Source organism: Piliocolobus tephrosceles, chromosome 12 (assembly GCF_002776525.5).
Source record: "Piliocolobus tephrosceles isolate RC106 chromosome 12, ASM277652v3, whole genome shotgun sequence".
NCBI classification, from domain to species: domain Eukaryota; kingdom Metazoa; phylum Chordata; class Mammalia; order Primates; family Cercopithecidae; genus Piliocolobus; species Piliocolobus tephrosceles.
Window position 1 is genome coordinate 53,101,486 of NC_045445.1, and position 15,155 is coordinate 53,116,640.

General features: G+C 41.5%; 1 protein-coding gene across 1 annotated transcript in view; it reads right to left on the minus strand.

Annotated features, from left to right (window-relative positions):
- SRPX2 (sushi repeat containing protein X-linked 2) overlaps nucleotides 1-15,155 on the minus strand; it is a 32,167-nt gene that overhangs the window by 9,727 nt on the left and 7,285 nt on the right. Inside the window, exons 4-7 of the mRNA XM_023202871.2 lie at nucleotides 3,747-3,938; nucleotides 1,167-1,343; nucleotides 744-870; nucleotides 456-577 (exon numbers count right to left, since the gene is read on the minus strand). Of these exons, the coding sequence (XP_023058639.1) occupies nucleotides 456-577; nucleotides 744-870; nucleotides 1,167-1,343; nucleotides 3,747-3,938 (618 nt within the window). The remainder of the gene's footprint in view (nucleotides 1-455; nucleotides 578-743; nucleotides 871-1,166; nucleotides 1,344-3,746; nucleotides 3,939-15,155) is intronic.

The window sequence follows — 15,155 nt, forward strand, 5'->3', positions numbered from 1 at the left end:
TCCTTATTTATCAAATGTTCAACAATAAGCGTTAATTATCTTTATAATGAGAAAAGCAAAACAAAACAATACAACACAAAGCAAAGAGGAAGAATCAGGCAGCCGATACCACCAATTTTAGCAGAGGTGAATGATAGAATGAAGGCAGATTACATGTGATCATTTTGAAGTCTAAGAAAAGAAACAGATAAAGAATATCCTTGTGAATTTTATCTGGATTTAGGATAACGAGAGTCTTGTTGATGAGAGTCTTGTTGGAGAGTAAAGGTTTCAGAAACATGTGTATGCACATGTAATGTTGGCTTCCTAAATAAGCCTGTTTGGTGAACTTGTTTTTCTCCCTCCCCAGTATAAATGAGGTGTGTCTCTTCCAGACATAGAGAGGAGAGACATGGGATGGGTCAGGGTAGAGAAGGATTAATGAACAATATGGAAACTAAAGAATTCTTTCTGACCTTGTACTTTCACAATGAACTTGCAGCTGGCCCGGTTGTAGGCTCGGTCATAGGCAGTGTAACGAATCACGTGCTCCCCTTCAGGAAATTGAGAGCCAGGCTCAGGGCCCCGAAGTGTCACCCTGCACGGGACAGGGTGAAAGAAACACTGAGGAAAGAAACCCTTAGAATTGAAGTCTGAGGCACATCCCCACTGTCACCTTAGCCTGTGCAGTTTCAGTGTGACCAGCCTGAATGACTGAGAGAAGCTGAGGGAAGGCATAAGTGGCATCCATTATTCAGGCTCACCTGGTGATGGTACCATCAGCAGAATCTTTCACCAATGGTGGGTCCCAGTATACTCGAGCAGTCAATTTCTCTGGCTCTGCCATCTTCTCACGTGAGTGGGGACAGCGGATCTTGGGGGGATCTATGTCTGCCAAGGTGAAAAATCAAGTGCTGACTCGTGGGCCCCCTGCTTTCCCTGGAGGGAATCCATTGAAGCAGTGCCACACACCACACACTGGGTAGGTAAAAAGTTCAAGGTGCTCAGGGAAACTGGGGAAGGAAGCCCAATTCCAGGGGAGAAGATCATTTTGTTCAGCAAATACCCAGGGTGCTACCCTCATAGCTAAGAGGAATGCCTTCTGTGGTGAGAATTCCACATCTCTTGTCGATATAATGCTGAGATGGCTCTTTGCACCAGGACAACTGGGAGCAACCAGCATTTACCTACACATACAGGCTCGCCTCCACTCCATCTCCCATCTTCCATGCAGATTCGGCTGCGATCACCTTCCAGGTGGTAGCCACTGGAACAGCTATAGTCACAGCGAGAGTCAAGAAGCACTCCATTTGTGCAGGTGTAAGTGCCACTAGTGATGAATGGCAGTGCGTGGCATCTCATCTCTAAGAGAAAACCAAGTGGCAAGCTCAGTGGCTTGTGCAACTATGTGGAGGTGATGTCTGGGCATCTAGCACAGGGAGAAACGTATCAGAGAGGGCAGAAAATACAAAAACCCTACCTGAACTGCCCTTACATTTTTGTGCCTAACTGCCTTTTCCCCTAATTGTCTTTGTATTTTCGTAAAGTATAGCAGCACCCTTGGGCAGAGGGGTGTCAAAAAAGTAAATTACTTGTCCAAGCATATAGACTTCAAAATCAGACCTAACATTGTACATTGCCAAAATCTATAGAATATGCAACAAGAGTGGGCCTTAATGTAAACTATGGAATTCAGGTGACAATGATATATTAATGTATGCTCATTCAACTGTAAAAAGTGTAACACTCTGGTGGGAGATGTTGACAACAGGGGAGGCTGTACATGTGTGGGTGCAGGGGATAAATGGGAAATATCTATATATTTAATTCAATTTTGCTGTGAACTTAAAACTTCTCTAAACAAACAGAATCTATTTTAGAGGGGGAAGTAAAACAACTTATCAAGAGAAAAAAAAAAAATCAGACCTGAGTTTGCATCCCAGTTCCACTTCTTACTAGCTCTGTAACTTTAAGAAGTTGCCTCATCTCTTTGAGTCTCAGTGTTTTCTTCAGTGAAATGTGGATACCTCACGGGATTGTTGTATACATTAAAAGAGACAATGCATATATCCTCTGGGCTCATTTAGGGCCTTAGCAACTGTGAATTTTTGTCTCTTATTCCTCAAATGCTAGATGCCCTTGAGCACGTTCAAAGCTGCTTTTCTCCTCCAGGCATACTCATATAATTTTGGGGCTTCCTTAGGCACTGCCCAGCTGAGGCTCACTTACATGCCAACTTGGGCTGACTCTCTGTCTGGGCAAGAATACAAGTCAGAGCAGTGCCTGGATGGCCAGGTGTGGTATTTGGTAAAAGAGGAATCCATGTGCCTTGGATACCACATGTGGCAGAGGTGGAGCCTGTCACCATGGATTGTGAGCCTATGCTTGCTAAAGTCTTGTTGAAGATACCTGATACTTGAGAGAAGGAGGCCCTATATTCCTTTAGGTTGTCTAACTTCTAATCCTGACTAAGTTTAATTGTTGAAGCTTTGAATAAAGATCTGTATAAGCTATATTCATTCTGTTTCCTGGCAAACAAGACTTGAAGATTATTGCATTTTCTGTTTTCCAGTGTCCCTTTGTAAAGACCTATGCAAAAATGACCTTCTTGAAATCAGGGCGAAGAGAAAAGATTGTCTCTTCAGATGAATGTGTTTGCTTAGTATCATATGACAGGAAATATGATAGATCCAAAGCATTTGCCCTTTTGTCTCTTATGAGGAAAGTCAAAGCTAGATTCAATGCTCAAATGTAGTAATTGACTCATTGTAGGCACCTGGAAATATGTATGTCACCATTCTTTTAATTGATTTTATGTTCACTTGTACTTTACAGCCCTGTATTTTTCAATCGTGTCAGACCGATTCAAATTCATGTTGAAAATGATGGGATCTAAGTCCTGAAACAATTTAATTCCAGTCACCGAGAGGGGTGTGGTGACTGCCTGCTTTCTGGCTATCAAGCTTCTCTTCTCCTCTACAGCGTCTTCTCTGACTAGCCCCATTTCTTTATGAATGCTCAGCACTTCTGCATCCAGTTACATGACATTCATGTGCACACATTTGTGTTTCTATCCCATTCATCTATAAGCAGCCTGGGAGTATTTGAAGAATTGAGTAATACAGGAAGTGACCAATACAGGGCTGTGCATACATGGGTGTCCTACAAATGGTGTTCTGCCATGGACATATGGACAGGAAAAGCTCAGATGCTAAAAGGCTGTAGAACTTGAGTAAGAGGTAGAGATTTGGAAGCTGAAGGGGGAAATGATTTGGAATGTGTATATATTAGTGTTTTCACATTCTAGACTTAGAATTTTTCTTCTGACTTTCAGAAGAAAATGAAGAATAGCAGATGTTTCATAGCTTCACTGCCAAGGTCTTCTAAGGCTGTAGGCCAGGAAGTACAGCAGTTGACCACAAGTGGAAAAGAGTCTAAGACCACACATCCTTAGGAGCTCCAGAAGAAGATCTAGGTCCACATCAGACCTCAGGCCCAAGCTTTAGCTCTGGCTGTGCACTCCTGGGCTCCCCGAATCAGAAGAGATGGTTGCTCCTTAAATGCTCATATTGCTTGGACAGTAACCCAGAGAAACTGAACTCGAATGTTAGGATGGGGAAAAGCCCTGCTGGGGGGCTTGTGGAATATTCTCAATTTGTACTTGAGAGAAGGGCATATTAGTAACACCTCCAGGCATATACCCTCAGCAGCTGGCTGGCTGGCTTCTCTCGAATACATCCATCAGCATATGCACACACACAACTTACGCCTGCAGTAGGCAGTTCCAGACCAACGACGGCTTGGCAGGCATTGCACCGACCTTCTTCCAATCAGTCGAAAGCCCCGGTCACAGGAGAGCTCACAACGTGTGCCCAGGCTGCTGTGATAATTTCCTCCCCTCGGTGAGTAGCATGTGGCTTCTCCATCCTGGATATTTAATGTATAACACCATCGGGGGACTGTAGCAATAGAAGAAAGACAAGCTAGAAGTACAGTAATCAAGACAGTGTGGTGTTGGTGAAAAGACAGACAAATAGGTCAATGAAAAAAAACAGCCCAGAAGTAAACCCACACAGGTGTGTTGAAATTATTTTTGACAAAAGTGCAAAAACAATTCAGTGGAAGAAAGACAGCCTTCAAACAAATGGTGCTGGAGCACTTGTACTTCCATATGCAAAAAAAAAAAAAAAAAAAAAAAAACCCACCTCAACCTAAGTCTCACACCTTATACAAAAATTAACTCAAACGGGATCATGGACTTGAAAAAACAGGAGAAAGTCACCGGGATTTAGGGCTAAGCAAAGTGGTCTTAGGTATGACACCAACAGCATAATTAATAAAAGAAAAATTAAATTTTTTTTTTTTTTTTTTTTTGAGACGGAGTCTCGCTCTCGCCCAGGCTGGAGTGCAGTGGTGCAATCTCGGCTCACTGCAAGCTCCACCTCCCACTTTCACCCCATTCTCCTGCCTCAGCCTCCCGAGTATCTGGGACTACAGGCGCCCGCCACCATGCCCGGCTAATTTTTTGTATTTTAGTAGAGATGGGGTTTCACCGTGTTAGCCAGGATGGTCTCGATCTCCTGACCTCGTGATCTGCCTGCCTCGGCCCCCCAAAGTGCTGGGATTACAGGCGTGAGCCACCGTGCCTGGCCAGAAAAATTAAATTGTAATAAATTAATGAATTAATAAATTGGACCTTGTCAAAATTAAAAATTGTTCTGTGAAAAGACAAAGCCTTAAAAAGGGACTAGTATTTAAAATATAGAAAGAACTCTCAAAACATTGAAAAAGCAAACAGTCCAGTTAGAACATGGACAAAAGATATAAACACACATGGCACTGAAGAGGATATACCGATGGCAAATAAGCACATAAAAAGATGTTCAGCATCATTAATCATTTGGGAAATGCAAATTAAAATCATAATGAAATACTACCTATATATCCATCAGGGAGGGTATCTTTAAAAAAAACTGGTAATACCAAGTGTTTGTGAAGATGAGAGAAACTGGAATTCTCATACATGTCTGGTGGAAATGCAGAAATACAGCCACTTTGGAAAATATTTTGGCTATTTCTTATAAAGGTAACACGATACCTTCTTATAAAGAAAGGTACACTTACCATATGACTCTGCAATCCCACTTAAAGGTATTTATGCCAGTGAAATAAAAACCTGTGTCCACATAAAATCCTGTACATGAGAGTTAAAAGTAGCTCTATTCATAATTGCCAAAAGCTGGAAACAACTCAAATCTCAAATGTCTTTTTTTTTTTTTTTTTTTTTTTTCAAGACAGAGTCTCCCCCTGTCGCCTGCAGTGGTACAATCTCGGCTCACGGCAACCTCCGCCTCCCAGGTTCAAGCTTGATTCTCCTGCCTCAGCCTCCCCAGTAGCTGGGACTACAGGTGTGCGCCACCACGCCCAGCTAATTTTTGTATTTAATTTTTGTATTTTTAGTAGAGATGGGGATTCACCTTGTTGGCTAGAATGGTCTCGATCTCTTGACTTCTTAATCTGCCCCCCTTGGCCTCCCAAAGTGCTGGGATCACAGGCATGAGCCACTGTGCCTGGCCTCAAACATCTTTCTACGGGTGAATGGCTGAACTAACTGTGGTGTATTCATACAAAAGAATGAAGTGCTGATACATGATGCAAACCATCAATCCATCTCAAATGTATTTTGGGAAGTGAAAGAAGCCAGACTCAAAAAACTACATACTGTAGAATTCCATTTATATAACAAAAATATAGGGACATAGGCAAAAATACAGTGACAGAGTACAGATCAGTGTTTGCCAGAGATTAGGGGTAGAGGTAGGGAATAACATCAGAGGGGAAGCACTGGGCAAGAGTTTGAAGTGATGGAACTGTCTCATACTGTGGTGGGAGTTATGTGACCCTATGCATTTGTCAAAACTCACAGAACTGTACACCAAAAAGAGTGAATTTTTCTGTATGTATGTTTAACATAAAAATTTAAGGGATAATACAAAAATGTAAATTAGAGAGAGGAAGGGAATGTGACATCAAAGAAGGCTTCTTTGGAATGAAAGTCCAATCCCAGTTCAGTACTGAGCACAAAAGGTTATAGGGCTGTTAAATCATAAAGGCATCATAAAGATGCCTCACAGGCTATACAAAATAAATGACTCTTTAGTGGGTTCAGAGTTTAAAGGGGCACATATAAACAAGCAGAGAGCCACCTGCCCAAGGATGCACACACACAGCATGGCATGGGTCTGTTAGCCTAGGGTTGGGAAGGCTAAAGCCCCATATGAGTTGATTCAGTTCCCACATCCTAAGGGACATTCAGTTCCCACATCCTAAGGGACAAAAAAAAAGGGGGAGCTTTGAAAAAAAAAAAGTAGATGAGACACCAAAGGAACAAAGAAAGGCTAGAGCCTCTTTCTGAGTGCAACTGGAGAATGAAGACAGATGACAGTGAGAAATCTTTTCTTCAGTAAACACTACTCTTGGGGCTACCAGCATTACTTTTGAGCCTGTGGCAGTGACACATGGCTGCCATCTGGAGACACCATCTCCAAATTACAGAAAGTCTTTTAAGCACTACAGTTGCAGAGCTGTTGATTATAAGGACACAACACATATCACAAAGATCTTATTTGGCAGACTGGGACCTCAACAATCACTCCCATTCTATATCTTTCCCACAGTCTGTCAAGGAAAATACACATCAGATTGGAATGGGTAGAATAAGTAAGAACGGTAAAGGGAAATATAAAGGTCAGGCTAAATGCTGAGACAGTAGAAGAGGCCCCAACTATTGTAAATAAGTTCAAATTTTCTGACCCAGAAAAATCCTAGCATAAAGAGAAAAACGTTGAAAGGCTGGAGAAGAGCAAACACAATCTCAGTTTTCAAATAAGGAAGAAGTCTCTGGGAACTATAGCCTAGTGACACTGACAGCACTGACAGCATAGTGTTCTAGAATATTTAAACATAAGGCGTATATGTTACACAGAGAAGTAGTGATCTCCAGGAACCCTCTGGAACAAGTAATTCCAGATTGACCTAATTTCCTGTTTGGGCAGGGTCACCAGACTGGTAGAGCAGGGGAAATGGTGGATACACTATGTGGAAGTAAGTGAGGCATGTGACACTGCTTTTCATGTCATTGATGTGGATGAGATGAAATACAGGAGAGGTGACAATATGGTTAAAATTTCGTAAGTGGCTGAGCAACTGTACCCAAAGAATGCCCATGGGAAGCTGATCGAGGATGTGGTTAAAAGAAATCAAGAAGGCAATTCCATTTACAATAGCTACAAAGAAATCTAGAAATAAACTTAACCAAAGAAGTGAAAACCTATACACTGAAAATTATAAAACATTGATGAAAGAAATTAAAGAGGACACAAAAAATAGATATCCCGTGTTCATGGATCAGAAGAATTAATATTGTTAAAATGACCATATTGCTCAAAGCAATTTACAGATTCAATGCAATTTCTATCAAAATAGCAACATAATTTTTCACAGAAGTAGAAAAAGCAATCCTAAAATTCATATGGAACTAGAAAAGCCAGAATAGCCAAAGCAATCCTGAGCAAAAAAAAAAAAAAAAAAAAAAAGCTAGAGGCATCACATTACCTGACGTCAAAATATATTGTAAGACTATAGTAACCAAAACAACATGGTATTGGTATACAAATAGATATATAGATCAATGGAACAGAATAGGAAACCCAGAAATAAATTCATTTATTTATAGCCAACTGATCTTTGACAAGGCCATCAAGAACATACACTGGGGAAAGGACATTCTCTTCAATAAATGGTGCTTAGAAAACTAGATAACCTTATACAGAATAATGAAATTGGACCCCCATCTCTCATATCCAAAAATTTACTCAAGATGGAGTAAAAACTTAAATGTAAGACCCAGAAGTATAAAATTACTAGAAGAAAACATAGGGAAAACTCCTCAGGATATTGGTCTAGGCAACAATTTTATGGTTAAGACCTCAAAAGCACAAGAAACAAAAACAAAAATAGACCAAGAGGACTATATTAAACTAAAAGGCTCCTGCACAGCAAAACAACAACAAACAACCGAGTGAAGAGACAACCTCTTGAATGGGAGAAAATATTTGCAAACTACTTATCCATCAGGGGACTAATAATGTCCAGTATATACAAGGAACTCGAACAACTCAACAGTAGAAAAACAAATAATTCCACTAAAAGATTGGGCAAATGACACGAATAGATATTTCTCAAAAGAGGACACACAAATGGCCAACAGATATATGAAAAAATGCTCAACATCACTAATCATCAGGGAGATGCAAATCAAAATCACACAATAAGATATCATCTCACCCCAGTTAAAATGGCTAATATTAAAAAGTCCAGGTGCAGTGGCTCATGCCTGTAATCCCAGGACTTTGGGAGGCCTATGCAGGTGGATCACTTGAGGTCAGGAGTTTGAGACCAGCCTGGCCAACATGGTGAAATCCGGTCTCTACTAAAAATCAAAAAATTAGCCGGGCATGGTGGTGGGCGCATGTAATCCCAGCAACTCGGGAGGCTGAGGCAGAAGAATTGCTTGAACCCAGGAGGTGGAGGTTGCAGTGAGCCAAGATCATGCCATTGCACTCCATCCTGGGGGACTGAGTGAGACTCTGTCTTAAAAAAAAAAAAACATAAATAACAGATGCTGGCCAGGATGCAGAGAAAAGGGAACCATACATTGTTGATGAGAATGTAAATTAATATAATCACTAAGGAAAAGAGTATGGAAATTTCTTTAAAAATGAAAACTAGCCAGGCGTGGTGGCTCACACCTATAATCCCAGCACTTTGGGAGGCCAAGGCAGGTGGATCACCTGAGGTCAGGAGTTCGAGACCAGCCTAGCCAACATGGTGAAACCCTGTTTCTACTAAAAATACAGAAATTAGCTGGGCATGGTGGCGGATGCCTGTAATCCCAGCTACTGGGGAGGCTGAGGCAGGAGAATTGTTTGAACCCGGGAGGCAGAGGTTGCAGTGAGCCAAGATCACACCACTGCACTCCAGCCTAGGCAACAAGAGTGAGACTCCATCAAAAGAAAGAAAGAAAGAGAGAAAGAGAGAGAGAAAAAGAGAGAAAGAGAGAGAGAAGGAAGGGAGGGAACTAGCACTACCATATGATTCAGCAGTCCCACTACTGGGTACCTATTTAAAGGAAAAGAAATCAATATATCAAAGGGATCTGCATTCATGTGTTTATCACAGCACTATTCACAATAGCAAAGATATGGAATCAACCTAAGTATCCATCAGTGGACTAATGGATAAAGAAAATGTGCTGCATATACATAATAGAATAGTATTTGGCCATAATAAAGAATGAAATCCTGCCATTTGCAGCAACATGGATGGAACTGGAAGTCATTATGTTAAGCAAACTAAGCCAGGCACAGAAAGACAAATACTGCATGTTCTCACTTAATTGTAGGTGCTAAAAAAGTTAATCTCGTGGACATAGAGAATAGAACGATAGATACCAGAGAATGGGAGGGGTAACTGGGTGGCAGGGGGGATGAAGAGAGGTTTGTTGTGGATACAAATCTACGGTTAGAAGAAATAAATTCTAACGTTTGATAGCAGAATAGGGTGACTGTACTTAGCAACAATGTTTTGTATATTTCAAATTAAGTAGAAGAGAGGACTTGATACCAACATATAAAAATAGTAAATACTGAAGGTGATAGATACTGCAAATACCCTGACTTGATTACTCCACAGTCTATGCACATGACACTCAACATGTGCCCCATAAATATGTTAAGTATTATGTATCGATAAAAGAAAAAAGAATGTGGTTAAATACTGTATTGCAGGCTGGGCGTGGTGGCTCATCCCTGTAATCCCAGCACTTTGGGAGGCCGAAGCAGGCAGATCACCTGAGGTCAGGAGTTCGAGGCTAGCCTGGCCAACATGGTGAAACCCTGTCTAGTAAAAATACAAAATTAGCCGCGTGTGGTGGTGTGTGCCTGTAATCCCAGCTACTTGGGAGGCTGAGGCGGGAGAATTGCTTGAACCTGGGAGGCAGAGGTTGAAGTGAGCCAAGATCACGCCATTGCACTCCAGCCTGGGCAACAAGACCAAAACTTTGTCTTAAAAAAAAAAAAAAAAAAACTCACCCGCCCCACCTAAAAAAAAACCAAAAATACTGTATGGCAAAATTGTCTGGTGAGAAATGTGTAAGTCTTTATTGTGTATCTCCTGTGTTCTAGGCACCATGCTACATGTTTTCCTTTTCACATATATCATCTCATACAGTTCTCCCAACAGCTCTGTAAGGTATGTAGGTGTTTATCCCTCTTTCGCAAATGAGGAAGTAAATTGCCCAAGATCCCTAAGCAAGTAGTGGGTAGAGCTGAAATTTGAACCCAAGCTTTGTCTGCTTCAAACCCCATGTCCTATGTAACCGCAGTGTCTGCCACTGCAGATATAAAATAGGCTACTACTTTGAAGTAAACATTGACCTTGTTGAATAGATAATATATCCACATGACTCAAAACCTCAAAAGTATAAAAAGTTACAAAGTACAATGTCTTCCCCCAACCCCTGCTCCCATGCCCACCCTGACTTAGTCCCTTCCCAAAGAACTACTTTTAATAGTTTCTTTGTGCAAATAAAGCAAATGTTGGTATAGCTTCTTATTTTTCCTTCCTTTTTAATACATAGTGCATATTATACATAATGCATATTATGTCCACTCTTCCCTCCATTGCTTGTTTGGTAAACTTAACAGTTGTATTTAGAGATCTTTCCATATCACTACATAGTAAGCATGCAATTTATTTAAATGAAATAACATTTATAAAATACATAGCAGTGACTGGCACATAATAGGTGTTTGTCCAGAGTCCAAGAGCTGGAAGGGGGAAAAGCTGAGATTTGAACTCAGGCCCATTGTCTCTACTTTCTGTAGCTATTCATCTGTCTATCTCTTTTTAAGGTGTATGCAGAAAATAAAGTGCTGACAACAGTTTTGAAAGGGTCTTCTCTGTTATCTTCTATTATCTTCAGATAACCCAGGCAGTGTGACTAGCTTGCTTACAGATGAGGCAAGCTGCAAGGAAAGCAACAGCCCAGCTGACTCCAAGCTAGGAGTCAGGATAAGGGAATGACAGAAAGCACAGGATGAGTGAAGATGATAGCAAATGATGTGCCAATTTGCTTTGAAATAATGATCTGGTTGTTCTGTTTTTTTTTTTTCTGGTCTTCTTTTCTAGAACAATGAGTTATATTTTTGATGAAAGAGATGGATTAAGCATGGCTCTAGAGTCAGACAGATCTGAGTTCAAATTCTCTGTGACTCTGAATCTAAAACTTCCCTGAGCTTAGTTTCCTGGTTGGTAAAATAGGGGATAATAAACTATTCCATAGGGCTGGTTGTGAGAACCAAACGAAATTTCATGTGTAAAATATTCAACCCTGTGAATGTTTTTCCCTAAGTCAGTGTCTGGGTTTGAGCCAGTGTCCCATCTTTCCTGAAGCAGCAACATGCTGTGGTTCCCAGCATTCGTTTCCAGCACGTGACTGAGACACACGACTGCCATCTGGAGACACCATCTCCAAATTACAGAAAGTTCTTTAGCACTACAGTTGCAGAGCTATTGATTATAAGGTCACAAAGACTTTACATGGGAGCCTGGGGCCTCAGGTTGTACTTTTCCTGGACACTCCCTCCCCCTCATCATTGCTAACTTCACTCAATTCATTTTATGCCAAGACTAAGTCCTAAAAGGAGCTTTGAGACACTAGACCTCCAAACCAAAGGCTCTTATGCAGCTTATATTTCTCCAAAGGGCTTTAAGCTCATTTAAGAAGAACCAGTGAAGAAGGTTAATGTTAATAATAGGGCTGCAGACTCCGTGAAAGTACCTTCTGCATCTGTTGCTTTTTACTAACCACCTCTCCAAACTATAATCTCCCATAATCTGGCTTCTGCTCCCAGGATGCTGGTGGTCAGCATCTACTTTTAACCAAGGCTCTGTGAGAGTAACACACATGACTCCTTAAATATAATTAAATACAGTTAAAAACAGTTAAATACACAAGTACAGTTAAAAACAGTTAAATACAGGAATACAGTTAAAAACAGTTAAATACAGTTAAAAACAGTTAAATACAGGAATACAGTTAAAAACAGTTAAATACAGCTAAAAACAGTTAAATACACAAATACAGTTAAATACAGTTAAATACAGAAATATAGTTAAATACAGTTAAATACAGAACTATTTTCTTGAGGGTAATGAAAAGTAAACCAAAGAGACAGTGCATAATGAAGGCCAAATAAGTGTGTCTAGACAGTAAACATTTATTTCAGAAGAGGTACCTAATAAGTGCTCAATAAATATTCAATGAACGAATAAATGGGCAAGGGAAAGCTCAGTGTGGGCTAAAGCAGTTGGGAACACAGTACTGAACACAGCCTGACTGAAGTGCAGATTTCATGTGGGGAGAATAGGTAGGAAGTTGTCAGTCTGGGAAGCTAGATCGAGGCCAGATTCTGATTTAAAATGATCATTCTGGGTCACTAGGTTTGGGGGAGGGGGAAACATGAGTCAGATAATCCAGTTAGAGGCAACTGTATTATCCACGTGTGAGGTCAAAGTTTTATTCCCATGGATTAATAAAGAAATGACAGGTCTTTGTGACTGCTGGCAGGAAGTGATGAGGAAAAGGGGGCTGTTGAAGGTGACAGGATCTGTTAGAGGTGACATTGAGGTATTCTGAAGTCCGAGTAACTAAGAGAATGATGGTAGTGTTATCAGAAGTAGGAAGGTCAGTAGGTAGAACCTTTTTCAGGAGAGAGGAAATATTTTTGTTTTAGACATCTCCAAATGGAAGTGTGTAGCAGCAGTTGGAGATGTAGTCCATCAGCTCAGGAGACAGGTCAGGGTTGACCCAAGTTCAGATCCCAGTCTCATTCTCTCTATTGTTACCACCAGAGAGTCCATCTCCTTTCCCAGTTTCAGCTCTGACCAGAATTGTGAAATGCCATGGAGCCCAAGGAAGGGGGATTAAGAAGAAAGGAAGGTGCTCACTGCTGCTAGAGAGACTAAGAGACAAGCTCAAGAAAGGGTCATGGAAATCGGTTCTCTCACGGGAGAAAACATTTTTCTTCAAGAGATGTCACTTCAGGTTGTAGATTTGTGAGTGGGTGAGAAACAGACTGTAGAGAGTTTAGGAGTTGGTGGGTGCTGAGAGAGAGAGGGAGTGGGTGTGGACCATTTGGCAGTGAGAAGAACATGAGTAGAAGGTAGCTACAAAGGAGCTCAGAGGAGCTCAAAGCTCTGATAATTTCTCAGTTGAAACTGTTTTTCTTAAAGGTCACCGTTTACCTCCTTCTTGCCAAATAAAATCTTTTCTCTACCCTCAATTGGATTTCTTTGCAATATTTGACACAATTTATCTCTTACCCCTTCCTTTCCTTAAAACTCTCTTCTCCTGTGGCTTCTGTAATATGACAGGTACTGCCCAGATATCTTCCTACATGACTGACCACTAACTCTCTTTTTTTCCCCTTGCTGGTTCCTCTTCTCCTGCTCATGTCTACAGATGTCTTCTTAAGCTCTGACCCTGGCCTTCTGCTCCCTCAGACAACCCATCTATCTAAGCTGATGACTCACACAACTTCATCTTTCCGCTTCTAGCTGCCTGTAGGGCATCTTTACCAAACCAGTTTTCTTTTTTAACATTGTCTTTCTGAGAGGGGTCCTACAATTCTTCCAGGTGTACAGACTGAGTGCTTTCAGACATCAGTTCGTTTCTTAGCCTCTTGGTACATCAAGTCTGTTCTAAGTCTTGTTGTCTCTTTCTTTGAAACATTTATGGGGTTCATCTGTACCTTCCATTTCTTTGCCACCACCCTCAGTCATCTCTAGCCAACATTACTGTAGCTGGTTCCTGGAGAGTCTCCCTGACTCAGGCCTAACCACTGAACCCCTATTTCTGCATAGAATAATCAGGTTAATGTTCTAAAATGACAATTTATTGTGTCATGCCCCTGTGCAAAAACATGTGATGGGCTCCCTGTAGATCCTAGTACAACAGCTGAACTCTTCTGCATGGCTTGCAAAGCAAAGAAACAAAGAATCAGAAATAGAAGGGATATCAGATACCACCTGGCCTAACTTCCCTTTTAATGCAGGAATTACTTACTGTGCAGCATTCATCACAGATAGTTTTCCTGCTTCTCATTAGTATTGTCCCTAGATCATGGAGTCTTTCCTAATTTGGTCTCACTCTTTATATTAAACTTTTTTTTTTTTTTTTTTTTTTTTAGGAGGGGCTCTCCCCCTCGCCCCCCGGGAGCTTGCAGTGAGCTGAGATCTGGCCACTGCACGCTCCGCCTCCCGGGTTTACGCCATTCTCCTGCCTCAGCCTCCCGAGTAGCTGGGACTACAGGCGCCTGCCACCTTGCCCGGCTAGTTTTTCGTATTTTTTAGTAGAGATGGGGTTTCACTGTGTTACCCAGGATGGTCTCGATCTCCTGACCTCGTGATCCGCCCGACCTTTTTTTTTTTTTTTTTGAGACAGAGCCTTGCTTTGTTGCCCAGGCTGGAGAGCAGTGGTGCCATCTCAGCTCTCGGCTCACTGCAACCTCCACCTCCCGGGTTCAAGCGATTCTCCCACCTCAGCCACCCGAGTAGCTGGGATTATAGGCACATGCCACCATGCCTGGCTAATTTTTTGTAGTTTTGTTAGAGATGAGGTTTCACCATATTGACCAGGCTGGGCTCGAACTCCTGACCTCAAGTGATCCACTGGTCTCGGCCTCCCAAAGTGCTGGGTTTACAGGCATGAGTCACTGCACCTGACCTGTATTTAACTTTCTTTGATACTACTCCCTCCACCTTCCATCTCCTCCAATCAGGCCGGTTTCTTCTTAGCTCCCTCCTCTACCAGGTTTGTTCTTACTTCCATATTTTTAGCCATCTGCTTTTCTGGGTGTTCTCCCCTCCCCTTTCTAGTTCTCAAAATCCCACCTATCATTCTAAGCTTAGCCTAAATGTCATCTTTCATGACCCCTTTCCTGACTTCTTTTTCTTAAATCCTATTGAATTTACTGCTATGACATAGCTTCACACTTACTTGCCCTACATGTGCTAATTTTATACCCCCCCCCATCACCCCCAACAGAATGTCA